Raw genomic sequence first — 26,637 nt, 5'->3', positions numbered from 1 at the left:
TAAAAAATAACTATAAGCTGACAAAACATACAACATGTTGTTCTTTAACACAATCAGAAATGGTCAGAGTTACAAATGGAAGTGGTATATGAGAAATAACACACTTTGGGAGATGCTGTTATTAGTTATACAGGTATTGAATCTAACATAGCATGTTATCACTTTATATTTAGAAATCAGTTTACAAGCATAAAACACTCACCGGTCATACAGCTGCTGTTTGGTAGAGATGGTAGACTCTGTTCTGGCACTGGACTTCAGCATCGTCAGCAGTGTGTCTGTCTTCCCCAAGCCATAGTGCAACTTGGCCTCTTTGAGCTCAACACTGAGCGGATGAGGACTCAAATCTAATTGCATCGAAGCAAGAACCTGTTCCCGTTCCTTCCTCAATCTCTCGATTTCTCTGGTCCGTCTATGGATTGATTCCGGGAGATCTGGTTTGTATCTATACCCAAGACTCTCAGACTCTGCTGAATGTAGGTGGAGACTATGTCTGTTAATATCTGGGGATTTTCCCACAGTTGAATTGTTTTGATTAGTGAGCCTGTCTGGTGGCTGTTGACTGATGCCTGACCAGTTGGTGAACTTGTTGTGCATTGGCAGGTTTTCAGGAATCCAATAGTCCTCTTGGGGTGGGCTGATTTCAGCTAGTGGGTTGATGCTGACCAGGACTTCTGTATTGCAGTCACTCAGAGCCAAAGACATGCTGTCTTCTTCTTGATACTGGAAAGTGTCCTTGCTCAGATCACTCCAGCAGCTCATTTCTTTGTAGACTCTGTGTTTATATTCCTGCATGCTGCTTCTGCGGCTATGATTAATAGGTGTTGATGATAATGTGTTATGGCTCAAGTCTACAGGTTGCCTGTGTTTAACAGCAGAAGAATGACTATGAGACAGGGGACTGCACAACATTTCTTGACTTGGTACTTTGCTACTTTGCGAGGGTTTCTTTCTTCCGTTTTGTACATATATGCTAGGTGAGGCTTCTGTGGAGTATGCATCTGGTGAACCTGCATTTACACAACTGTGGCTTCTTAGGTTCTCAAACGACATAGAAGACACTGATTTGTTTTCAGGTGGATTTCTGGTGGTTTTTGAGAGAATCTCAGTGGGACTGTGGATTGTACCAGATTTGATTTTCCTTTTTTGTAATCGTGTCACATCCACAGTGAGAATAGGTGAAGAGGCACGATCTATAAGCAGCACCCTTTTATCAGGGTAATTATTTGGCTTCATATGTATTTGATTGTCCTTTGCTAACACTTGAGAAGTGCATTTTCTCTGTGCACAAACACCAAACGTTTCGGAAGCTTTATGATCTACTGTGACAGGATTGTAACGGTACTGATTTGGTCCAACAGTTTCTAAGGAGAGATTTTTTACAGTGTCTAACGTTCTACAAAACTGCTCAGATGAAGGGGAGCCTCCAGGACGCAAGTCAGGCATACTTTTAATAGTTTCAAAGCTCTGTCTGCTTTCATCTTCATCTCTAATAGATTTGGTGGCACATTCTTGCTTAGGTACATTGCAAACTTCAGAGCCGATAACTTTGACGATCACATTGACCTCATGAGATTTGGGGTTCTTTACAGGAGAGGTTCGCTGGAGAACTTTGTTCTGTTTTATTAGCAGTGCACTGCCCTCAGTTTGGATCCCAACATCTGTGGCAGTCTGAGTGGAGCTATCACTCTTATCATATTTGTCAGACCGTATCTTTGAAACTTTTTTCATAGAACTTTCCCCTGTTCTCATACACTGAATGTTCCCCAGAAGATCTGAAGTGTTGACAATCAACTCAGAAAGATGTTCAGACATATTCTGTAGACTTGTCCATGCGGTCGATGTTCCTTGTGCCTGTCTAGGCACAAGAACTTGTGTACTGCTCCGCTTGTGTTTGCATTTCTTCTCCACGTCCTCATAAACCTTGACTGTCTGGGTACCATGGTCACATTTTCTTGAATCCTGTTTAATTTCCTGATTTTCATGTTCAGAAGAGTAGACCAGCATTATTTCATCTACCTGGCCTGAGCTACTGGCTAGATCAAAGGTATCATTGCAAGAGTCACTGCCTGAAGCTGTTAATACCTTATTGTTACAAGCAACTGAAGTATGAAAGGATTCCCTCAGCTTGGCTTCTGTAGAAAAATGTTCTTTGGAACCTTCAGCACTACTCAACGTGCTAGAAAGCCCCTTTTGGACTGCATAAGTGCTCAAATGAGAACTAAAAGGAGAATTTTGGACATTTAACCCATTGTCCATACTGCAGCATCTTGCAATACCATTCCTAGAACTTTCAAGCGAGGTAAACTGGCTGGATATATTGACTGCACTTCCAAATGCCTGATTTTTTGATTCAGCTGTAAGTAACCGGTCCTTTTTTCTTGTATAAACAAAGGGGTTGATGTCACTTGAACCAAAATGTAGAATAGGTTCTCTATTTTGGAGGGAATCATTCTCCAATGAATTTGCTCTTTCATTGTTATTTTCATGTGATATGTGTTGAGCAGAATTATATCTGGTTGAATGAATCATTTCATCATCCTTTGATAGACTAAACATTTTAAATAGCTTTGGAGTAAGATGCCTCACTTCCTCTGCTTCAACAGTGGTAACATCTCTGACGTAAGGGTATGGATTTTTCGAGCCAGGCCCATAACACTGATTATGATTGGAATTTGATTCGAGTGATCCTGCATTCATTTGTAAAGACAGAGATGTACTTGATTCATCAGATGAGCTATTTCTAGTTTCTGACTTTGCTCTTACATGAGCAGGAGTGCTAGGTATGTTTGGAGTGGCAATACCACACTTATGTACTCTGGATTTAGCTGTCTCATCTAAGGATGAATCAGGTGTTGAGTCAGTAGATGAACTTAGAGGGGCTGTAAAATGAGCTTTTCTGTATCTCTTCGGCTTTACTTTCTGTCCTTCTTCCTTAGTCCTAGAAAATACAAGTCTTGAACCATTTATTGTTGTATGTTGTTTTTCTCCATTAGTTGCATCAGTAAAATTAATAACACCCTGATGTTCCTTTGCATTTAATGACCTAGATGGTGACAAATTAAGCTTTGATTTACAAGACTCTGTCATGTCTCTCTGCTCTGGTTTTTGTACAGACTTAGAAATGATATATGCGTCATGAGATTGCAGTTGGTTTGAATTCTTCCTTTCTTTTTGAACATTCACACACTGTTCCTGAATTTCCCTTTTATTCTGCATATGGTCCTTTTTACACAGTGATTCGTCTTCCTTTTGTAAACAGTTAGAGGGCTTTTCATTCATAATGGCACTTTGGATGATTTGTGTTTGATTGTCTCTCTGTAGCACTGAAGCACCGATGGCTAGAGCCTGGCCAGATTTAGAAACTGTGGGCTCTTCATGTGGTTTTCCCAAACAATTATGGTTTTCGAGGTCCATGATTTTATCTTTTGCTTCATTTAAACTATTTGTGTTCTGTCCAACATGCAGTTGTTCTTGTGTGCTGAATTCATGTTTTTCTCCAGCACATTCCTGGTATGCTAGTTTTTTAAGTGGACTAGAATCATTTTCAGCACCATCTGAATGAAATGAATGTTCATTCTTCATTTGAAATTGATTTGCTGCCTCAGTGTCAAGATGGGCAACATTATTTAACTCCACCACCTGCTGAAATTTAGCTACCAGATTTACTTTGCTTGCTTTCACAGTCTTCACTGCCTCCTTAACATGGTCAACATGGTCCACCAATGCTTCTGAGCAACGAGTGGACACTGTAACAACACAACTATCTTTTGAGACTCCTGAAATGCTGTTTACTTCAGGATAGATAACTGGCTCGTGTTTTGTATGAGATAGAAGATTAAATCCGTTGTATTCAGTCTTTGCAGATGGTCCTTCAGGAGATATATTGCTGGGTATAGACTTTGTTTTCATCAGAAAGAACTGGTCCTGTTCTTCAGCCACAGTGACATTTTCAGAAGATAAAATTACTTCAGGGTTTTGTTTACAAGCAGAAATCAAAGTCAGTGGAAAAGTCAGTGGAATAGTGTTACTTTCACTGGTAACTTCATTGATTGGACCATTTGAATGGCTGGTAATTAATGATTCTAGATGATTATCAGTTGGTCCCTCAAGTAGGACAGTGGTTGCTTCTAGTACATTTATTTTCAAATCTTGTGGCGCAGGTCCATATGAATCGTAAGTGTCTAAATTTTCTATTTCTGCACTGATGTTCTTGACCAAAGACGGACAACTGCCATGGAAACCAACTCCTTGCTGGTCTACTATGACTTTTTTCTCAGTGGGATTTTTTACTAAATATTTGTTTCTCACACAGCCATTTGTGTTATCCACATTCACTCTGTCATCAGCACAATATTCAGTCACACATTGAGATGTGTGAGAACTGCGAAGTGAGTCCTCAGCTGTCATTTCATTTTTGTTCTGAGGCTTCGTAAGAGCATCAATGCTGGTTGTTAAGGATTTTTCACTGTTTGTCTCTGGTTCTTTATTAACGACTTCACCACTCTCCACTTGCAGTGATATCTTCAGATGTTCTTTCACCACTTCTGATATCTTGTCATTTATCGCATGGCTAATCTTTCTCAATGTACTGCTATCGAACATTCCACTGTCCACAAGCTTTAAATCAGGACCTTTTAAGTTCTGCATACCCACTGGACACCCAGTGGACACTTTTATCCCAGTAGATACAGGTCTGTCTTCAGATGTAAAGCTGGCAGCAGGATTATTGTTGTTTTGGTAAATTTCAATATGACCGTCCATGGATGCAGTTATAGAAACTTGCTGAAATGTTTGGGACAAATTGTCAGTTATGTCCTTTTCTACTGGTAACAGTTTGCCTGTTGAGTTTCCTCTGCTGTCATTAAACATGAACGGTACATTATTTACAGCAGAATTACCTGAAACAAGGGACTCAACACAGCTTCTCTTTGGTGTTTTCAAATTACCTGCTAAATCATCTTGAATATCTTTGCTTCTTTTTCTTGAGTGTATGTTACAGGATTCATGCTCTAGCATCACAGCATCACAGTCTCTTAAAAAATCAGACACTTCTTTGTTGGCACTGTCTGACACGTTAATTTCTAAGAAAGGGTAATCTTTTGAATTTCTTGCATCATAGCTCTCTGAATATGTTTCCGTGGACTGAACCCGATACAGCACCAAGGACTTTTCATCACTCACCTTCTTTTCATCGTGGTTAACCATTAGGCTTTGTGGCTTACACAGAAAATCATTTTCAATGTTCATACTTTGCATGGCTGATTGATGGAGATCCTTATTGGAACATGTGAATTTATTACTGATTTTCAAAGTTTCTTCTGACTGAAGTGTACTATGAGAATGCTGAAGTTCTAGTAGTGTTTGTCCATCACATTTTGAGAAAATATTACTGTCTCTGAAGGGTGTTACTGAAATGCAACTTTCTTCAGAATGTGTTTTTGATTCTATCAAGTTATTTTTTGGTGCAAAACTTTTAGTGAAGACACTCTCATCATTTGATAGGACAAGGACAAGTTCTGTTTGATTTTCGAAATTGCTTTTTAAGCCTTTATCAGGCGATTTATCTGGGAGGCATCTCACAGAACTATTCAGAACAGCACTGTCCTGGAAAGGCGCATTGACCGCTAGCATATCAACAACGCTTGTTTCTAATAGTGCTAATTCTGATGGCGATGTTGGTTTATTTGCACATAACGTGTCATTGCTCATTGTGTTCTGAGTGATGGAAGCCTCTACAGAAGAGCTCAGTGCCTCCAAGTTATTCAATTGCTCATTATTACCTTGCAATAATGTGCATTCAGGTGTAGAACAGGATGTAGAGGTACGATCACTCAAAAAATAGTCCAAAACCATTTCCCTTTCAAAGGATATGTGACTTCTTTCCTTAACTGTCACATCTTTACCCTGGGTAGAATCGAAACAGGGTGGAATTTGGCACTCGTATCCAGTTGTTACACCAGACAGCTCTAGACTAGCCTGGCTTTGGCTGCTGCTGGTGTCTGATAGTATGCATCGTTTCAACTCTAAAGCCCCAAGGATTCTAGGACTATCTGCTGGATCGGTGGATGACCATGCATCTGTAAGAGCAAGGAAGGCTTCTGTTTCTTTGATGCTGGCATCACTGTGGTGCTGGGAATCAGATGTGATCTGTGAGAAGTGTGAAGATTCCTTTATCTCTTGTCTTGTTACCTTTTGACTCCTGAAAATCTCCTCAATCATTTCTTTGGATTCTATTGGTGATGAATTAAAAGTATGACAAATGGAGTGGCTGCGTTTCAGTGCTGAAATTGGATCAGCGCTTCCACTACTTTCCTTGACAAGTGAGTCCTTGGACATCTGACTTTCCACACTCTCCGCCTCACTTGGTTCACAGTCCTCTTGCTGAAGCTGCTCTGCCAAGGCAATGGCATAAGCTGACGAAAGGGAGTCCACTGAGAAAAGGCTGTCACAGTCTGAAGAGTCATCAGCCACTTCATCACCATTATTCTCTACCCAGTTAGTCAGATCTTGTTGCATCTTGACCCATCTTCTGGTATTTTTATTAAGGGTCTCTGCACTGTGCCAGCGTCCCTGCTTCTTCTCTTTAGATGAGATGAGCTGGTCCAAACCATCACAAGACACTGTTGATTTAATAGGAGAATGTGGTTGCTTTGTTGCCATGTCTTCAAAATTTTTGTCTTTCTTTCCTTCTACAGCAAACTGAGTTTTTGATCTGCTAGCAGACTTAGCGCCTTTGCCACCTCGTGACCCTAATGAAGGCTTGCGGAAAACCCTTGACAAAGCCTTCTTTATTCCAAAACCAACTGATCGAGATAGAGCTTTGCGGATTGTCTCCAAGCCCTTGTTCACTTCGTTGGGCGAACTTCTTTCTCCGTTAGGTGAGTTTTTTTGCTTACTTGATTGCTTTATTATCGGGAGCACCTTCTTACTATCTCTAGTATCTGAATCCATTGTAGATTTTACAGATATGTTATGATTCCAGATGGATGATTGAAGTGGAAATGAAAGAGATTTTCTTTCAGTCATTTCTTCAGATGGTACATTTTCTTTCATTAACATTTTGATGTTCTCAGAGGAGTCTGTACCAATTGAAGTCCCCTGACTACATCTTGAGGGCATAGTATTAGAACGGCCTCTAGTCTTGCCTGGGAGATATTCATCAGACACCCATTTTCTAGGAAAGGTGGCACTAGAGAGAGATGACGTCGACTCAGATAATCTGTTCCTCCTAAGAAACTGGCTGTTAAATGAAAAAAGTGACTTAAGTTTAGAAGTCTGCTTTCTGAATGATTTGTTTATCTAATGTATTGATAGAGCATCTCTTAACAGAACCAAACACTTACTGACCTGAAAATGGGTGCATGTTGAGGGTAAAGTCGAGACAAAAGATCAACAGAAAAAGAATGCCTTCGCAACATCATTGGGTGTTCTCTACCTTTTGAAGAAGGCCCAATATCAGGGGACAAGGGTGCATCAACCCCGAGTGAAAGAGCAGTCTCCAGTCTCTGAAGCCCTTGTTTTGCTTCTAGCAGATGTCGCTTGCGAGCAATTCTTTCCAGCTGATAGCGCAGTCGTTTGCGGCGAATTCGATTCTCATTTCTTCTGAGCGCATGGTGTTTCAGGAGCTCTTCTTGTACCACCCGTTTCCTGTCACCCACAATTAATAATGGATGGATTGTTTCCCTACTGCTCTCATTCTCATTAATGCCAGTCAGTGCAGGCAGAGGAATGATATCTGTCTGGACCCCTGAGTCAAGCGTTCCCTTCTCCCTGATGGCAGCAAGACGCTGCTTTTCCTGCAATATCCACTGCTGGACTGTAAGATACACAAAAAGCATAGTTACCACATTAATGTAGTCTTAGTCATTAAAGCATGAGATGTGTTTTGACAGATACTGCAAAGTGCGTTTGTGATATGCTCTGGATAAGAGTCTACTAAACACAGTAAATTAAATCTAATATGCATTGTGGAGCAATACAATTATATAGCTTTATTTCTTTCTATATAATAGCTCTTAATAAAATGCCTGAGACCCATCCGTAAAGAATATATAAAGAAGAAAAAATAGAACATAGATTTTTTAGAAATGGTAAAATGGCAGTGAGTTGGGGAAAAAAATTATACTTTTCTCTCAATTTATTTTATTATTTTAAGCAAAATGATATTAAGGTATAAAAAAAAAAAAGTAAAATAGTAGCATTTTCACTAATGATTTAAGACTTTCTAATACTTCTGGACCCCACTTTATATTACATGTAAATGTGTCAATAACCAAACATATATTTCAGCAATCTACCTTATCTGCAAACTTTGTGCACAAATAATTAAGCAAATAACTCACTCTCAGAGTGTTGCTTGCAAAGATGGGCCTGCTCTCTCTCCAAGTCTCTCTCAGCTCTTCTCTGTTCCACCAGGATTTCCTCACGCAGACATTCCACGTAGCGCTGATTTTCCTCCAGCCTCTTCCAGGGAGCTAACCTGTCGCTGGCTTCCTTACTGCCTACTTCCTCTGCCCTGATCACACACAGATATAAAGAGATGCTAATCAGAACACAGAAATCTTGAACATGTAGTCCAGTGGTTTGGTAAATGAGCTTTGCCTACATTTAGCATCTTTCAGTAACCAAGTAACCTGAAGTCAATCCAAGCAAAAACAAGATAATAATGCTCTAGAGAACTCATTATCAGTTCAACATTTCCAGGTACTAGCACAACAAATATAAACCACAGTACAAAAGTTTTCACCTTGAATTAGGCATCAGAGCGTTCAGTGGACAGCAATCAATGATCTAAAAAAGAAACATGATTCGAGATTACACAGATCACATTTTAAATGTACTTTATGCTTTACGTAATGAGAAAAAGCACCTGATCTTAAAAGCACTTTATATTATTCTCATGTAGACTGATATAGAATGTAGTATGCAACCTTACACGTCTCCTTTCCCTCAGAGCCGCTGCCTCTGCAGGGTGGTTAAATCGGTACTTCTGACGTCCTGCTAAAGTTATCACTGCACCTAAAACAAGCAGATGGTTAACTTCCACTTATGTGTTCATATACTCCATTTTAAAGTAATGCCACACACAGACTCTCGGATGTGTCAGTCACTTTATTACACTTTTAGTCCAACTGGCCTGAAATGTGCGTGTACAAAAGTACCTGTGTTTTGTGCTTACCTTGTGCAAGTCGACAGGGTTCAGTGACCTGTCTGTTGTTGACCATGCAGATTGTGTGTGCTCGGGGTTTGAGGGTTACAACCCCATTCTGATTCTCAATTTCACAAAGAGAACCCTCTGGAATGTCTAAGACATATAACAAAGCATACGATTATATACAAAGTGGACCTTTTGATGCCATTAAAGTAAAAACATTGACAGATATTTGTCTGTAGAGATAATAAAATTGTTACCAATATGGGGTTCTTCCTCATTTGGATCCTGAGGTCCAATTTTAGTGATTCCTTCCTGTAGCACACAGAGGAGGAGAGTTAACAAGCACAAATATTAAATCAAAGAAGAATGTTGGCTGTGCCTATTACTAATGAGGGTCTTAACACACATTGTGGTACAAGGTTAGGTTTTGTAAACTACAGATTTCAAAGGCATGCAGGAGGATGGCTTTTCTTTCAGAAAGGAGTCAGAGTAAGAACCGTTTAGGAGACTAAGGAGCCAAAAGTGACCAGTGAAGTCTTCAAGAAGACTTCAAGACCTTTTTAATAGTGTACCAAATCCCAAGCTTCATTTAAATAAATGCCTAGGTATTAATAAGAAAACAATGATAGTATATATAGTATATGTACTTGGTAGTTTAATACATGCACTTTATTAAGGGTCCCTTGGATATTTAAGGGTTCTTAAATCACAAAATGGGCTTTGTTGATGGACTGCACATAGAGGCTCTCACTAAAGGGTTCCCCAGAGGGACTTTGACTTTACACACACTGACAACTGCAGAGCTTGTACAGTGGCTCTGAGCCTGATAAAATCTCCAAAATGGTCTCCAAGCCTCTGAAAATAAAAGCACTCAACTTTACCTCGTCATTTACACATAACAGCAGAAAGGAAATTTGAAGAAGGAAATAAGCTGGTGCAGAAAAGCAGAGCCACTTTACCTGACTGTGGCAGGCATCTCAAAGAATTTTGTAGATAGAGCAAGAGTAAGAAAAGAAAGACGAGAAAAGGAGAATCTGAACAAAAGAAAGAGTTATTAGTTAGAAAAAGATCTATAGCTGAGAATATAAAAAAAAAAATAGCTGATGTTAGACAGGTCCAATTTTATAAGCCTGAACTGAAGAGAAACTGAGCACCATTAAGACCCTTACCCGGAGGTGGTAAATGGTGACTCCTGTGCTTAGGACATCCGGCTCCAGAGAAATGAGGTGGGGTTGGAGAGAATGGATCTGAACTCCTGCTCTGTCCTGGTTAATGTCTACACTGTACTGCTCAAGAAGAGCTCGCTTATCCTGCCAACTCTCGGACCAGTCTTTAGTAAGCTGTTCTATCTGGAGGTGAGTGTAGGTTGCAGAGATTATTATAGTTGAGACTAAATGAACATCCAAATGTCTTTAATATTGCATTTAATATGTTGTATAATATTTTTTCATGTTAACAAACCTTGAGTTCATTCTGCAGGACTATGTCTGAAAGGCTGCTGTCTCTCTCATCACTCAGAGACGGGCTGGGGTTTCTCTGCAGTAAGCAGTCAGCAAAAACAATGCCTATATGAGTTAGCACTTTTATTGTCTGTTCCTGGGAGCATTTGCTTGATAAGAGAAGTTAATTACCACAGAGAAGCTCAGCAGCATGCTCTTCAGTCGATCGATCTCTTCACGAAGATCCCTGATCAGCCTCACACTGGCATCCTGAGAATAAATCAGAACAGAGGATAAAGATTAATCAGTATCAGTGAACGGTAGCAATTATGGATTGGTAGAAACACTCATTTGCAAACACACCTCATTGACTCTCGGCTTGTTGACGATGTTCTTGGCATGAGCCGCATAGCGGAGGGTGCTGAGAGTCTCACTGTAGCTGCTGCAAGACGGCGAGATTGCTGTAGGGATGAGAAGATTATTTGCAGTTATGTGAAAATAACCAGTGATGGTGTGAAGGGGTCATCACCCCAGAGTTGATTGGCAAATAAAATATTTTATAATCATCTGTCTATCTATTTTCTCTAGTGCTTATCCTGCACACAGGTTCACCTGAAGGAACCTGGAGTCTATCCCAGAGGACTCGAGGAACAAGGCTGGGAACACCCTGGATGAATCTCACACACACACACACACACACACTGACACCCATTACCACACTACGGACAACTGAGGTGCCCATCCGTCTACAGAGCATGTCTTTGGACTGGGGAAGAAACCAGTGAAACTGAACTAAGTACAGGGAGAACAAGCTAACTCTTTATACACAGGGAAGACGCGTGGACCAAAGCCCAACCATGAAGTTTTAAGGCAAACTAGCTAACCGCTTAAGTCATCCATAATAAATAACCTGCACTTTCAACCATATTGTAGAACATTCATGAGACAAATTACTTCCAAAGCAGCCTCTCCAAAAGTCCTCTGCAAATCTTGCTGACTGTTACAGAGGTATTAAGTAAGTCGTGGGCAAGTCGTGGGCAAGTCATGGGCAAGTCGTGGCCTAATGGTTAGAGAGTCTGACTCGTAATCCTAAGGTTGTGGGTTCGAGTCTCGGGCCGGGCACGACTGAGGTGCCCTTGAGCAAGGCACCGAACCCCCCAACTGCTCCCTGGGCGCCGCAACATAAATGGCTGCCCACTGCTCCTGGTGTGTGTTCACGGTGTGTGTGTGTGTGTGTGTGTGTGTTCACTGCTGTGTGTGTGCACTTTGGATGGGTTAAATGCAGAGAACGAATTCTGAGTATGGGTCACCGTACTTAGCCGTATGTCACGTCACTATAAGTAAACATCTCAGTGAGAAAGCTATATCACTATATCAACTGTATAATATTCTTTCTTAAATAAGACTTTCATACAGCCTTAGATCTTGAACATAACCAGCAATTCAAGATATGGTGAATGTCTTGTTGCTATAAAAAGGTAATATAGCATAATGAATATATGCTACCTCTGCTTGGAATTACTGCGTTATAATAGAAATGCAACACTCACCAATAAGATTCAAGTAGGCAACAATGCTGTGGTATAGTAAGGTGTAATGAATCATTATAATCCATAAATATGCTTACTTGCAATCATTATGGTTTTGGAGTTGCCACCCAGGCTGTCTTTGAGGAGCCAGGTGAGGACGGAGTCTCTGTAGGGGATAAAACAGTGTCTGCGGCTGCTGCTGGACAGGGAACTGGACTGACTGCCGACCGAGCTGGACTCGCCCTCACTCAGCATGCTGTTAATGCTCTGACTGCTGCTGCACATCTGAGAGTTCTGAGCTAGTAGATGTCAGAGAAAAGACATCAAACCATAATAGACATAAGTCTGTATTATACAAAGATTGCTTAAATTTCCCATACCTAGTGCAGATATGACGATTCCCAGAGTAACTAGAGACTTGTTGATGTTGGCTCCTTCAGTAATCCGGTCTCTGCAATAGTTAGGGTCCGCTCTCTCACTGATGAAACACAAGTACAAACAGTAGGAGTGTGAAATAACCAAGCAGCCCCACTAGAGGGCAAACTGATCCTAGTCAGAGAAAGTAGATTAAAACTCATGGATTCAAAAATAAATAAATAAATCACCAACCTGCCAGCCAGGTCCACTAGGTTGATCTTGCTCACTATTTCAGATGGAAGGTTATTCTCTAGTATTGCCTACAAAAGAACAAAATAATAGTGCTATTCATATTTCAAAGTGACAGTTTGAATACCAATACAAATATTAAAAGCTTGTACTTAGTAGTAGTTAGTAGAATAGTTTATTCACATTTCAATTAAATGGATAATAATAAATAAAGTGTACTTTTCCGGTAGCTGTGATCTTACGTATATGGCAGTTATATTTATTTGCTTGATTGTATTGATGTATAATGTGTTCTCAAAGTTTTAGTTATTTAATTGACTAATTTAAATGACTAATTTTTTTTTTAATCTTTTTTTTTTTTTTTCAGAAAATGAACTAGCTAAATTTGTCAGAATATATATTGAGCTATCACTCAATACTGGCATATCACTGGTCATGAAAAATATCAGCAAACAAAGCAAAACAAACAGAGAAAACTTTCAATTAGAGCTCAACTTGTGTGTTCAATTTGGTTACTAACATCCATATTAAACCACATGCCTGGTAAATCTCACAGGCTCCTCCTCTGTTGCTACTGGAATTAGAGTACTATAAACTTTAGCATTTGCATTGAAATGATCACCTCTCAATCTCTAGAAAACCCCTCCTACTTTCACTGGTGCTGCTATGGCACAGACTGGCAGCCTGAAATCTGTGGCACACCGATGGGCGCTTAACAGGCTCTTGTCAATCATGGACAAACCACTGCACAGCATCATCTACAGGCTGCTGTCACTCTATCTGTCAATCTATTTATCTGTCTGTCTGTCTGTCTGTCTGTCTGTCTATCTGTCTGTCTATGTGATGGTAGCTGGACACAGGTGATCACACAGGCTACCTGTTCAGTCTGTTGGCATCATTTGTATTGTGACAAAGTCTAACTGGTCTCAAAACCAACCGTTTTTTAACAGGAATCAATCAATACTGATGTTGAACCAACGTGGGATAAAGACCTGTGTGTACTGGATGCTGAAAATGGCATGTGATCGGCTGCTAGCATCATGAACATGTGTGGCAGCTGTGATGCGGTTAGCGATGCCCGCTTCTAGCAGATCTGCTGCCTGCTTGTAGTCCTCTACCACATGCTGAGTAAGACCTATAACACACACATTATTTAAGAATCTTTATCTTCCTTTTTTTATACACAAGACAACTGTATTCTACAGTCCTCTGTTAATGAGAAGCACTTCGGTCAAGAATGTGTGCAGTCATTTAATTAAAGAGTGAGTACATCTAAAGCACTATTTGGATTGGATTACTTTTACATGAAGACGTGAAGTGAACTAATTCTAGATTTTATATATTTTATCTACAATAACAGAATGCGAAGAAATAAGAAAACACACAAACATACACACCATCTATTTTATAAGGAACATTTGTACATTTATCCAGTTATCTAATGCAATGCAGAAATCATGAAGATACAGATAAGGAGCTTTTCAGTATAAACAACTATCTACTCTAGCAAATGGAGCACAAGCCCTATAACAAGCAGTTATAATTCATAATCTTATTATAATCATCATATTAACATTTTGTCTCCAAAATACTTAGCCTTAGCCTACTTAATTATTTACTGTGAATGAGAGAGAGAGAGAGAGAGAGAGAGAGAGAGAGAGAGAGAGAGAGAGAGAGAGAGAGAGAGAGAGAGAGAGAGATTTGCTGCAGACTGTGTGTGTATTCCACTGGGTTTTTTTTTACAGCCACAGGAAAGTTAGGTCATTTCCTTTGCTGTTCAAGTCTTTCTCTTGATATACACAATGACTGGATGTTGGACACGGGGCAAAACAGGCTTAAGGAAATTGAAGCTGAGCCAAAGCACTGCTCTTTAATTATACCAGCTGTAAACAGAACAGTGTTGGTTTGTAGTTTGTTGTTCAGGATTGGTTTAGTTAAAAAAAAAAATCGAATCTAATTCCTATTGTAAACAGCTGTTTTGCATCGAACTCTTACCCTGCACATATGGTCCTTTTTCTGGGTGCTCCCTCACACGCAGTGCCACTGGCTTTTTCTGGTCTGCCCCTCTCAGCAGATCACGTACTCGCTCGTTGTAGATCTCTAAGAAACTGGAGAAGGAGAGGGAGTGAAAAATAATTATAGCATTCACGCCAAAACAAAGAGTGCTTAGCCCAAGTCTGGGTCATACATAGGACACAAATAGACAAAAACACACTACATGTGTGCAGTGGTACACTGCACTCTTACCTAACTTCAACCCTGCAGGTCTGTCCATCAGGAGAGTCTATACCAGATCGAAACAGCCCCTGAATTCATAGGAAGAAAGATACAACACAGTGACTTTCACATTATAAATATTTTATAAAATATTACATTTAATATCAGAAACTCACTTGACAGATTCTTGGCGTCAATCCAATAGAATCCTGCATTAGAAAGAAGAGTTGAAATGATTACATTTATGCAATACATTTAATAAAAGCACACACAGTTGTGTACTAAGCAAAGCCTGCACTTCTGTTACTCACTGGATTGCCCATCATGGTGTAGGTTTTCCCTGAGCCTGTCTGTCCATATGCAAACAGGCAGACGTTGTAGCCTTCAGCTGCTCCAGTCAACACACACATACCCAGATCCTGGAAGACCTACAAAAAAAAAGGACATGTATTTACACTCAATTTATGCTCTATAACACTGACCAACCTCTTACATACACTAGCATGAGATTTAGGAGCAGTATAGCAAGGATCAGATATTAATGTAAGACATTTTATTAAGTACAGGACAACACTTCATTCGCAGAAGGTCTTTGTTGACATGACTGTTTTCGCATCAGATTCAGATTCTGTAATTGATCCAAGAAAAAAAATGAAGTCATAATCATCAGCTCAACAATGTCGTTAAATTTACATAAAAATGTATCAGTGTTAAATCTACATCAATGTTTCAGTCTCATACTCTGAAGTCTTCTGTCAGAACACCTGATCAGCTCATAAACTACTGTGGAATATTAGCAGCAGCTGGAAAACAGTAAAGTGTAAAAGTAGAATAGAAGGAGAAAGGTTGGAAATGGTATTGAGGGGGTTGGTATGAGCATGTGGAGGTCTTATACAACCACATGTTTTCTTTTTCTCTCTTCTTACTGAGAAGGAGGCAGCAGATTCAGCCCTTCATACACACACTGGCAGGCTAGCACAAACCCAGACAGCACATTCTCTGCGCACACGGCATTTGGTCTTCATCAGACACATACTGAGAAAGGTGGGAGTCTTACTAGCTTTCCAGGTCAGATTTCAGAAAGACACATCAAATCCATATGGATATTCTCTAGAGCACATGCAGGTATGAGTACTCAACCTAAACAGAGAATGGGTTTTTAGACATTTTCTGATTTCAAGACTGAACAGACCTTTGTGTGCACTGGGAGTAAGTTAAATAGTTCAATGCAAGAGAGCTTTGCTTTTTTAGACCAATTTCATAGATCAAATATTGACAGTGGTGCAATTCTACAACAGTAACAATACAAATGACCTTGTCTACATGCCTGCCAAGCTTCATTAACACATTGACAGCTATGGTATGATACATGTCTCCAGATTTATTACTGTACAGTGGAGAAAGTAAAGAGAGCTCACATCCGGCACACCCCTCACCTTCAAATAACACTTCATCAGCCTTGCTGTGTGAACAAAAGGTGTGTGAGGGATTACGTAAATCTGACCTTTGCCCTCTGTGTATGCTGTGACTCAGCAAATTAAAAGTCGCTCCAAAGCTAGTGAAAGGCAGATGTGTTGACTAACAATACTCAGCTGGATTTATGTGGTCGAGCAGTTTCCACCCTCCTAATGGGCATTCTGAATAGGGGCTAATTGGCAGGCAATCTACAAAAGGAGAGGATCAGCAGCGGCTTTCTAAAGAGTGCTGGCACTCATGTCCTCTTTTCACTTAATTAGCTTGAGCTTGACTCCTCTGCCTTAAGAAATCAATGTGGGGGGGAGCACTTCACTAGGCTAGGGTCACTTACAGGTTTTAATGTCACAGCATGAAAATAATTAATCTCTTTAAGAATCTAACACACTCTACTGCAATACATAATAGCCTAGAGCCCTGGTTCCCAAAGTGGGGTCTGGGAACCTCTGGGGGTCTGTGAAGGGAGGCAAATAAATGGAAACATTAATAAAAAAATTAAATGGCCAAAATATTTAAATAATTGGAGTGGAAATTAATGGAGACCAAAACTGTTAAAAGATTGAGAAACTTAGGCTTAGACACATACAGATGAACAGACAAAATGCCAAGGCTCCATTTAAGGTAACACAATACCACTATCTGTATCTGTGCACAGACTTAAACCAAAGCCTAATCAGGAAGATTTTTTTCTTAGTAAGATAATAAAAAAAATACTGATAAGGCTCTGTCAGCATACTCTGTGAATTTTGGTTCATCTACTGTACATCATCGGAGTTCCTAATTGGTCTAAAATATTTCAGGAGTTGTCATTAGTGTATTTCGCAGAGGTGGGAGTAAGTCACACAAGTGCAAGTCACAAGTAAGTCTCAAGTCATGAATGTCAAGTCAAAGTTGTCTTTTTTTAATATTTGTCAAGCAAGTCTCAAGTCTCAAATTTGTGACTTATGTCTGACTCGAGTCAAGTCATATGACTCGAGTCCCCCATCTCTGGTATTTTGTGCCTACTGTTTAATACTTTAAACTAACCTGGGTGGTTCTGTTTTCCAGAAAAAAAATAAACAAACTAGTAGACTATTTTCAATTACAGGAACCCAGACCAATAATCTTGTAAATGCATTTCAGTGTGTATAGGGAAACGTCAATTAAAACAAAAATGTTTTTGATTCCTGCAGAATCCCAATCCTGATGCTCTTAACAAAATGTCCTGCATTGAAACATCAGCCTCCAATGTGCATAAAACTCCGATTCATTTAAAGCACTGAGAGTCACTGAGGAGTCAAACACTCAAACAGCAGTGCAGCAAAAAACAAAGACTTAACGCTGCCATCCACAGGAAGCTCACGGCTCGCGGAGCCTGTGTTTGTGTGTATGCTTGTTTTCCTAAAGGAAATCCATATGAAAACAACAGCACACATACACAAGCCGTAGCTGGCCTCCTTTTTCTTTCAGCAGCCTTAAAAATGCAAACATGCTCTGCCAAACTGGCAGCAAGTGTAAATCAGTGTACAGCATATATTTTAGAAATTAAGTGAAGAATCGTGGTTTTTTTCCAATCACAGTCTATCTGGGGATTCATTCGGAATGTCAAATGAGCTTATACTGTATATTAGACGACAGTGGCCTCAGTGTAGTATGCAGAGTTTACAGGTTTAAAAAGTAAGGCTTATAAATAAAGTTGCCGAAAAATCAAGAGTAGAAAAGAAGGGGGAAGAATGTGTGTAAACGACGTGTAATAAATCCACTTTAGCAAAAGCACTTTAATCAGTGTTTGTGGAGGACTGCACAGAGGAGACAGAGGTTCATGTGGCTGACCCAGAAGCAAGACCTATGAAACTTGGAGAAGTCTACTGAACCACAGCCTAATATGAGACATATGCTGCATAAGTTTGAATAAGGTTAATGTTTGAGCCGCATATCCAAAATACGGTTAAAACTTCTTTCATCTCAGAAATATTGCCAGTTTGCGTCCAATGCTGTCATTTTCTGTTGCTGAGAGACCGATCGACAATTTTGTGTTTTCCCGTATCGATTACTGTAATGCCTTGTTGGCTGGGGTGTCAAAAGCTACCTTAAACAAATAGTGCAAAATTCGTCTGCTAGAATTTTAACTAGAATAAAGTTAAGAGATCATATTACTCCCGTTTTGGAGTCCTTGGACTGGATCCCCATTAGGCTTAGGGTTGGTTTTAAGATTTTGATGCTTTAATTGACTAATTCTAATTTTACATTGTTCTTATTTTATAGTCTAATTTTGTTGCCTTAATTTTAATCTTTATATTATGTGGTGTATTTTTGTTGTTTTACTTGCTTTTGGAAAGCGCTTTGAGATGTACTTTTAAAGGTTATTATTATATTACAGCTTGCCGGAGAGATGTATATATTAAATGACGTCATTCAAAAACCGCAAACACCGATCCAGCTCCGTAACGTTCACGGTGTGAGACAGATTCATTTCAATAGCACACTATTATTAAAAATAGTGTGCCAATATTTCCAAATAGTTTTCCAAATTGCGGCTGTGGAATTAATTTATTATAACTGACCATTAGATTTTAAGGTACCAAACCATCGCTAATAAAGTCAAAGCAGGTTGATTAAGTTATTAATAATGTGAGTTATGAAACTTCGTATTGGCTCAACTGACATTTTACACATCATAAATTCAAGCATCTTTACGTGCCGGAATAATATCAGGAGCTCTTAATCATAGGAGTGGTTTGTAAAATACATTAGATGATTGTGGACATGTTGGTGCCATGTTCAAGGGCACCTCAGTCGTCGTATAGCCGGCCCGAGACTCGAACCCACAACCTTAGGGTTAGGAGTCAAACTCTCTAGGCCATGACTTCCCATATAGTATAGTATATGGGAAGTATATGTATAGTACCCAGTTGTACAGGATATCACTGTTTAAAATTTCCCTTCACTGAAACTATGGGGCCCAAAACTGTTCCAGCATGACAATGCCCCTGTGTACTATCCATGAAAACATGGTGTGTTAAGATTGAAGTGAAATAACTGGAGTGTCCTGCACAGAGCCCTGACCTCCACACCACTGAACACCTTTGGGATGAACTGGAGCGTTGACTGCAGCTTGGGGCTCCTCACCAAATATCAGTGCCAAAGCTCTAGTGGCTGAATAAGCAAATTACCACAATCCAAAAGTCAATGAAAAGCCTTCCTAAAAGAGTGGAAATTTTATAAAAGCAAAAAGATGGATAAATCTGGAATGGGATGTTAAAAATAATGGGCATGATGGTCAGCAGTTCATAAACATTGTTCTGTATTGTTTACATTACAAGTTGCACTAATTTCAAAAAAAAAAAAATTTTTGTGATCTAACACATTTGGCTTAATAATGAAAAAGGGCATAAGATGGATGAAGATTGTACAATATTGTTCCTGATACAGGATACAGGATATTTGTTCTGGGTTTCTTAGTGTTTCTGAGTGACTTCAGCCAAGCAGGTCAACACTGGAAGGCTGCACTGGACAGCTGGCAAATAACTTAAACACCAATGAAACAAAAGCAAAAGCAAAAGTTGTGACAAATGTAAAGTCACTGGGAAATGATGTGTTACTAAAGACATGTTCTATATATTATAAATGTTTAGTTGTATGTTATGGGAACATTATGTTTTCATTTTATGGATATGCTAAGTTTAATATCCTGTTTATATCTTCATGTGAACCAGTGACAAAGGAGCCAAAGGGTGAGTGAATGTGTGTGTGTGTGTGTGTGTGTGTGTGTGTGTGTGTGTGTGTGTGTGTGTGTGTGTGTGTGTGTGTGTGTGAGGCAGAGGGAGGGGACTGAGAGAGAGTTCACTGGCAATGACTCAACTTGCCTCATCAGGCATACTTTCGCAGACTTTTGTAGGTCAAGTTTGCACAGTGGGAGAGGAAAGTCAGGAATAGCATTTATCAACCACCTGTTGCTGCAAGTGGCTATCTAAATTAAATCAAGGCCAAATTAAGAAGTTTCAATGGAGTATACAGAAATTCAGTCATTCATGTACAGTAATTCTTCCAGGGTTAAATATCTTCCACAGCCTGAGTGGAAGATCGTCGTTTCTGGAGCTTGGGTTCAAATGCTTTTTTTTTTTTTGCATTGTTGCCTTTGTTAGTGTGTTTACTGGGTAATATAAAATATCTTGTTTCCTCTCCACTGCTAATAACTTTTTTCAAATGCTCTTTTTTTTCGAATGCCACTGAGAAAAATTCAAATGTCAGTCTGTGAATAAATTAATCAGAGTGTGTGCAGTGACGAAGAAACAGCGCTGACATGCGATGCGCAGACAGTGTGTCTATTATTTTTCAAGACTAGCAGTGCCTACAGACACACAAAATGACAAATACAGGGGACATAATCAAACCTCACACTGAATTCAGAGAAGAGAGGGAGTGTGTGTGTTTGTGTGTATGTGTGTTAGAGACAGAGAGGGAGGAAGGGGAGAAAAGAGAGGAAAATTAGAGAAACAGAAATACAAGAGCTGACTTCACTTGGAAAAGAAAACCAGCTTTGTTTCCCAGCTTTTCATCAGTGACGTCCACGCAGTGCAATCTTTCATTTAAGCAGCTGTGCTTTTGGCTGTAGACGGGTCTGGAATTCCCTCTTCCCTCCACCCCACGAAGATCTCCACTTTCTGCTTTGTTTCTCAGCCTAGCTCATGTACCACACACTCACATCGGTGCATTTGTTCCAACACTCACATGTTAACTCTCCTGCTTAATACACAAACTAGACAAGATTTAAGAAAGTGCCTAAAGCTCTGAGCACATGAGCACAACAGCTGGCTTCCATTACTCCTCTTTATCTGCTCTGTTTCATGGCCTAGACACCCTCCCCCTCCTCTCTGATTCCTTCTTCCTGCTCACTCCCAATTTGAATGCATACAGAACCTTCTCCATGATCTGCAAGCTCTCACTACATTAATTGCTTACATTTCCATATACAGTCATCTCAAGGTCAGGAAATGTACAGGAAGAAAGAAAGTTAAAGCATGAAAGTGGAGCTGGATTCCCCTCCACCAGCAGTTTTACGGTGAACCCGTCTCTCAAGAGCGAATCCAGAGCTACGCTACTGCGGGTAAAGTCTTGGTTTATAGCTGTATGCTCAAAAGCAATTAAGCTTTACAAGAGCTGCTGATGAAAGCCAAGAAAACTGGACTAAAACATTTAGACCCGGCAAGCCTAAAATATTGGAAGATGAAGATTTAGAAGATTATTAGCTTTTCAAGAACACACTAAACCCTCAAAACAAACCCAGACAAACTTCATGGCTATGTAGGACTGCAAACAGGTTCTTAGGTTTAATGAACATTAAGCATTTAGAGCCAATGATAATACACAATATGAAGTTTTAACACGTCAGATTTAAAAATATTTATAAATTAAAAAAAAGTATGCCGAGTATGTTATAAGAAACTTTATGGCATAATCTTGCTATACTAAGTAAATGTAGGCTGCTTGGTTCTGGAGCCATGTTTAGTTGAACTTATATAGATATAGATATGACACTGTTCTAAGTCAACAACTGTTATAGGTTTCAGTTTAACACATGCTCTTGCCTCATGAGGAAGGGGAAACCCCGATTCTTCTGGTACATGCTGGAATTTGTATTAATCCCATTTAGGTAATAAAATCCAGACTGACAGAGCTACATATATGTAGCACAGTAATGTAGAGTGACCGAATCTAGTTCTCCACATTTGTGATCATTGTTGGGGCATCAATCGTCATTGATTATGCAAATTAATCAGGTGACTTCTAGAAACTGCTCAACATGCATTAACCACCTTCTCTGCAAAGAGCTGGCAACAATGGTGACTATCATATATTGATGCAGCTGAAAAGAAAAACAGCAGATGTTCCCATTTCCAGCTTATATGTCATTAAAATACATCCTGCTAATTAGCCAATAAAAAAATAGCTATAACTATCGGAATGTAACTCACTATTAAAAATGAACTTGTTTTCATTTTAGATGCCAATTCTTCATTAACAAGTGCATAGCATATCAGTATCACATAAAACCTGTGGAATGATTACTTGTATAAACTCAACAAAAACATAACCTTTGCCTAATATAAGCATTTCGTTCACATTTTATTATTTCTGAACTATTTCAACTTATTACAGTATGTCTGCCAAATATCAATTTTTTTTTGTATTTAAAACAACATTCTAAAAATATTCCCAATAATATTTGCTCAGAAGGTAGTCTCAGAAGGTTTGCCAGAGGCTGTGATCAAAACAGACAGACAGAAGAGTGATTCTTGAGCATTGACATGTGGAGTATATGTCGTTATTGTATATGAGTATCTGAATATACGTGAAATTATTCAGGGCATATTATTACGATCACTTTTATTCATTATATTTTTAAATATTACCAGTTTGCAATGGGGGCCACGGTGGCTTAGTGGGTAGCACGTTCGCCTCACACCTCCAGGGTTGGGGTTCGATTCCCGCCTCCGCCTTGTGTGTGCGGAGTTTGCATGTTCTCCCCGTGCCTCGGGGGTTTCCTCCGGGTACTCCGGTTTCCTCCCCCAGTCCAAAGACATGCATGGTAGGTTGATTGGCATCTCTGGAAAATTGTCCGTAGTGTGTGATTGTGTGAGTGAATGAGAGTGTGTGTGCCTTTTGATGGGTTGGCACTCCGTCCAGGGTGTATCCCGCCTTGATGCCCGATGACGCCTGAGATAGGCACAGGCTTCCCGTGACCCGAGGTAGTTCGGATAAGCGGTAGAAAATGAGTGAGTGAGTGAGTGAGAGTTTGCAATGTAAAATGGTGTGTGTGTGTGTGTGTGTGTGTGTGTGTGTGTGTGTGTGCGTGTGTGTGTGTATGCTTGTTAAGCATTATAATAGACAAAGCCCTAAACAGTAGTTTGAGGAGGAATACTAAGGAAAAGAAAGCCTTATGCTCACTCAGGGATCCACATGAATCTAATCGCCCCATTACGTAAAGTAGATTTGAAAAATGCAGTTAGCTTTAAATTAGATATAATTGGATAAGCAATAAGAAACACCTCTGAGACTGTGTTTTGAGGGGTTTCTAGGGGTTTTGAGAGTCTTCTAGTTTTACAGATGCTTAGCTGGCTTGGATCTGTAGTCTTAAAACACAGCTCATCAATGCTACAGCAACATGACAGTGCTGGAGATAAACATGCATGAGATGATGCTCACCTCCTCCTGTGATGCATAGTTGGGTGCCTCTGGGTTCACGGACCAGTAGCAGTAATCAAAGGGAAACTCTAACAGCCTCTCTCTGGAGTCACCTGGAGCCTCAGTTCGCACATCCATACGCCCATCCAGCTGTAAAAAGGACATTATTGGGAGTGAGTAAGCGAGAGAAAAGGAGCGAGAGAGAGAAAGAAACAAGAGAAGGAGAACTCAAGACCCAGAGGCAAGAGTGTGAAAAATGTCATATCTCCAATGCCAAAGCTCTAGCAGGCTCTGATGAGGTCATATCCTATGACAGAGTGTATTTAAAGCATCGATTACTGATACTATACAAATGTGTAGCCGGCTTCCTTTTATTATTCTCTTAAGCAATAACGACAGATTATAACTCATAACGTACAAATTCCCGCTCAAGTCTCATTTGCAGTTTAAGATTTTGAAGGAAGTAGCTGGACCATTTCTCTTGTAACTTTTATTACACTTTATAAAATGATGCAAAACATCTAAAGTTGCACAGCCTGCATATGGGTGGTCGAAAGCAGATCCGACGACAATAATGTTCCACTCTGTTCTAAAGCTCAACAGAAGATATAAATGATTTGACTACACATGAATGGCGCTCTGCTGACATTTAGAATACCGCTGTTCCATTTACCGTCAGCACAAAGCAGTAAACACATCGTTGCAAATGTACAATGCACGCACACACGTACACACACACACCGTAGCAGTTTATCAGCTCTATTAAACAGGCCTGACCTGCATCAATGGCCATTGCCATGTCTTGTCGTGGTAAAACAACAGGGAAAGGAGCGTGCGGAAACATGCCACTGGTCGTCAATGGCAACGGTGTGTGTGCCTCAGTGGTGAAGTACTTTCCTGGCTCCATTCAGCATAAGTTACCTCACAACTCTACACTGCTTTACTACACACATTAAATCTCTGCTGTACGGTTTAGATCCAGCTTTTTATACAAGCTGAGCTTAAGAAAAAGTGCCTCATTACTGCAATCTGTCTGCTATTCAAATATTACAAGATTTCTAAAGCAGGATGTGTATTAATAGTGTTAAATCTGATTCTCTGCATACTGATGTCTCACTAAAAAAACCCTCAGATTGGACCAGCCTCATGTTCTACATCCTATATCAATCAGACTGGAAAACCACATCCAAGATACTACAAGCTTTGTAGAATTTTTCCATGATTCTGAACATGCTGCTTAATAATACGTTAAACTCTGACTGATGGCTCTGACAGAATATAAAAGCTCATGTATACACATCAATCGGAATAGTAAATTGATTAAAGACAATTTGAATACAATTTCATTTTAGGCTGAGTGAGGTGGGAAAGCGTTTCATTAATCTGTTAAACAGATCTGAATACGTTATCAGAATCTAAACGTGCGTTTTACATGTAGAATATAATTGTGAGGTTGGTCAGTAACATGGACAGCTTTTTAAGGCAGAAGTGTTCAGAGTTTAAAATTCATCAGCAAGGATGTAGAACATAGTCACAGTACAAAAAACTGGGATTGGGGTGTATGATGAGAGAAAACCTTTATTCCATGTGCAGTCATTCACAAACAAATTCCATCACTTGACCTTTAATTATTCAGTTGCATAAATGAGATAAACATGTAGCGATGCAGTTCTTTTCAAATCTTCAATGTGTTTGTGTGTGTGTGTGTGTGTGTGTGTGTTACTCCAGCCTTGTATATCCTCCTGTCCTGTATATGTACAAGCCATTCTATGTTCAGCTATCTCTAAATAACTCCTCTTGAGACAAAAAGCTAAAGACATTGTTTTTGTTTCCTCCCACTTTCTCTTTCCACACTACAACAGTTAACCCCAACACAGCCTGACTTGTAACTCAGTGCTCTGTTCCCTCCTCGGGATCCATGAAGCTACATATGATTTAAAACCCTGATACATGATTACTTGGCATCAAATGTCAAACAACAGCTCAGGTCATAGACCTACAGCTGAAGTAAACCATCTACGGCTCTAGACAGAAGGAAAATAAGGTATTTTTTACACTGGCACCCAGGTAATGGAATGTAAGTGTCAGTGGTTCCATCCCGGTATAATGCACAGCCACATCTTCAGTAAGCACTTGAAGCTTGGTGTGATCTCTTATGCTGGAGCATTATGACTTCTGTAACTGTTACTATCCCGACAGTGATATCTATATACTGAAGGGATGATGCAGGAAACGTGAAAGATATGTTTATGTCTGGTAGAGACTGCACTTCTTATTTAGATGACACTTTATTCATGAATTCACAAGATACATTATTATCCTGTGGCCTTATTTACTGTCGCGTGTCACACATTTGAGGGTAAAAATAGCCTTGTCCATATTTTCCACTGATATATACTAATGTTTTTTTGGAAAAAGATTATTTTTTCCCTGTTTCTCTGACTTCATTCTGTGCACCAGTTCCTCCTCAGCCTGGTTATATTTACACTCACCATTTATAAATTGGCTGACCATTAATTATCATGTAGGTAATTAACAGTTGTGACAAAGACTGAACATATAAATACAATTCACTCACTCACACACACACACACACACACACACACACACACACACACACACACACAATATTATGCCCTGAATAATTTCACATTATAAACAAATGACTAAATACAGACACAATAACGACATTATATAAAACTCCACATGACACAATAATAACTGAATTTACACAATTCACAAAAACAGTCATTGATCTTCCAGGTATCAACACACACAGTTCCATTTGTGAAAACAGAGTTATTTCGTCTTGTGGATTAGCTTGTGAAACCTTATTTATGGCGGTGGTACTAAGTAAAGAAAAAACAAAATACAATCCTTCTTCTTATAGTGTTTTTGTAATGACTAACATTTTGCAGATTCTACAAGGTGTATAATAAAATAGAAACCCAACTGTATATGTTAAAAAAAACAAAACCCTGAAAAACACAAATACATTAATAGACTGTAAAAGACAAACTACTACAAAAACAATGTCATTAAAATTGCACTG

The 26,637-nt window shown here is 39.5% G+C and overlaps 1 protein-coding gene across 3 annotated transcripts in view; it reads right to left on the bottom strand.

Moving 5' to 3' along the window:
• The window catches only part of stard9 (StAR-related lipid transfer (START) domain containing 9), a 36,392-nt gene that overhangs the window by 5,411 nt on the left and 4,344 nt on the right, over window positions 1-26,637 (bottom strand). Inside the window, exons 3-22 of one of the 3 annotated variants that reach the window (XM_027172348.2) lie at window positions 23,607-23,735; window positions 15,260-15,376; window positions 15,125-15,157; window positions 14,979-15,037; window positions 14,727-14,839; window positions 13,724-13,866; window positions 12,735-12,802; window positions 12,506-12,603; window positions 12,224-12,424; window positions 10,960-11,057; window positions 10,789-10,866; window positions 10,619-10,693; window positions 10,327-10,506; window positions 9,415-9,469; window positions 9,182-9,307; window positions 8,939-9,021; window positions 8,750-8,793; window positions 8,346-8,518; window positions 7,351-7,819; window positions 203-7,243 (exon numbers count right to left, since the gene is read on the bottom strand). In XM_027172348.2, the coding sequence (XP_027028149.2) occupies window positions 203-7,243; window positions 7,351-7,819; window positions 8,346-8,518; window positions 8,750-8,793; window positions 8,939-9,021; window positions 9,182-9,307; window positions 9,415-9,469; window positions 10,327-10,506; window positions 10,619-10,693; window positions 10,789-10,866; window positions 10,960-11,057; window positions 12,224-12,424; window positions 12,506-12,603; window positions 12,735-12,802; window positions 13,724-13,866; window positions 14,727-14,839; window positions 14,979-15,037; window positions 15,125-15,157; window positions 15,260-15,376; window positions 23,607-23,735 (9,383 nt within the window). Of the gene's footprint in view, window positions 1-202; window positions 7,244-7,350; window positions 7,820-8,345; window positions 8,519-8,749; window positions 8,794-8,933; window positions 9,022-9,181; window positions 9,308-9,414; window positions 9,470-10,326; window positions 10,507-10,618; window positions 10,694-10,788; window positions 10,867-10,959; window positions 11,058-12,223; window positions 12,425-12,505; window positions 12,604-12,734; window positions 12,803-13,723; window positions 13,867-14,726; window positions 14,840-14,978; window positions 15,038-15,124; window positions 15,158-15,259; window positions 15,377-23,606; window positions 23,736-26,637 lie in introns of those variants that run through there. The other 2 variants (XM_027172349.2, XM_047821272.1) reach the window with 2 other exon arrangements.

This window comes from Tachysurus fulvidraco, chromosome 12 (assembly GCF_022655615.1).
Source record: "Tachysurus fulvidraco isolate hzauxx_2018 chromosome 12, HZAU_PFXX_2.0, whole genome shotgun sequence".
NCBI lineage: Eukaryota > Metazoa > Chordata > Actinopteri > Siluriformes > Bagridae > Tachysurus > Tachysurus fulvidraco.
Note: the sequence above shows the minus strand (reverse complement) of the source record. Positions and strands in the feature narration are given on the sequence as shown.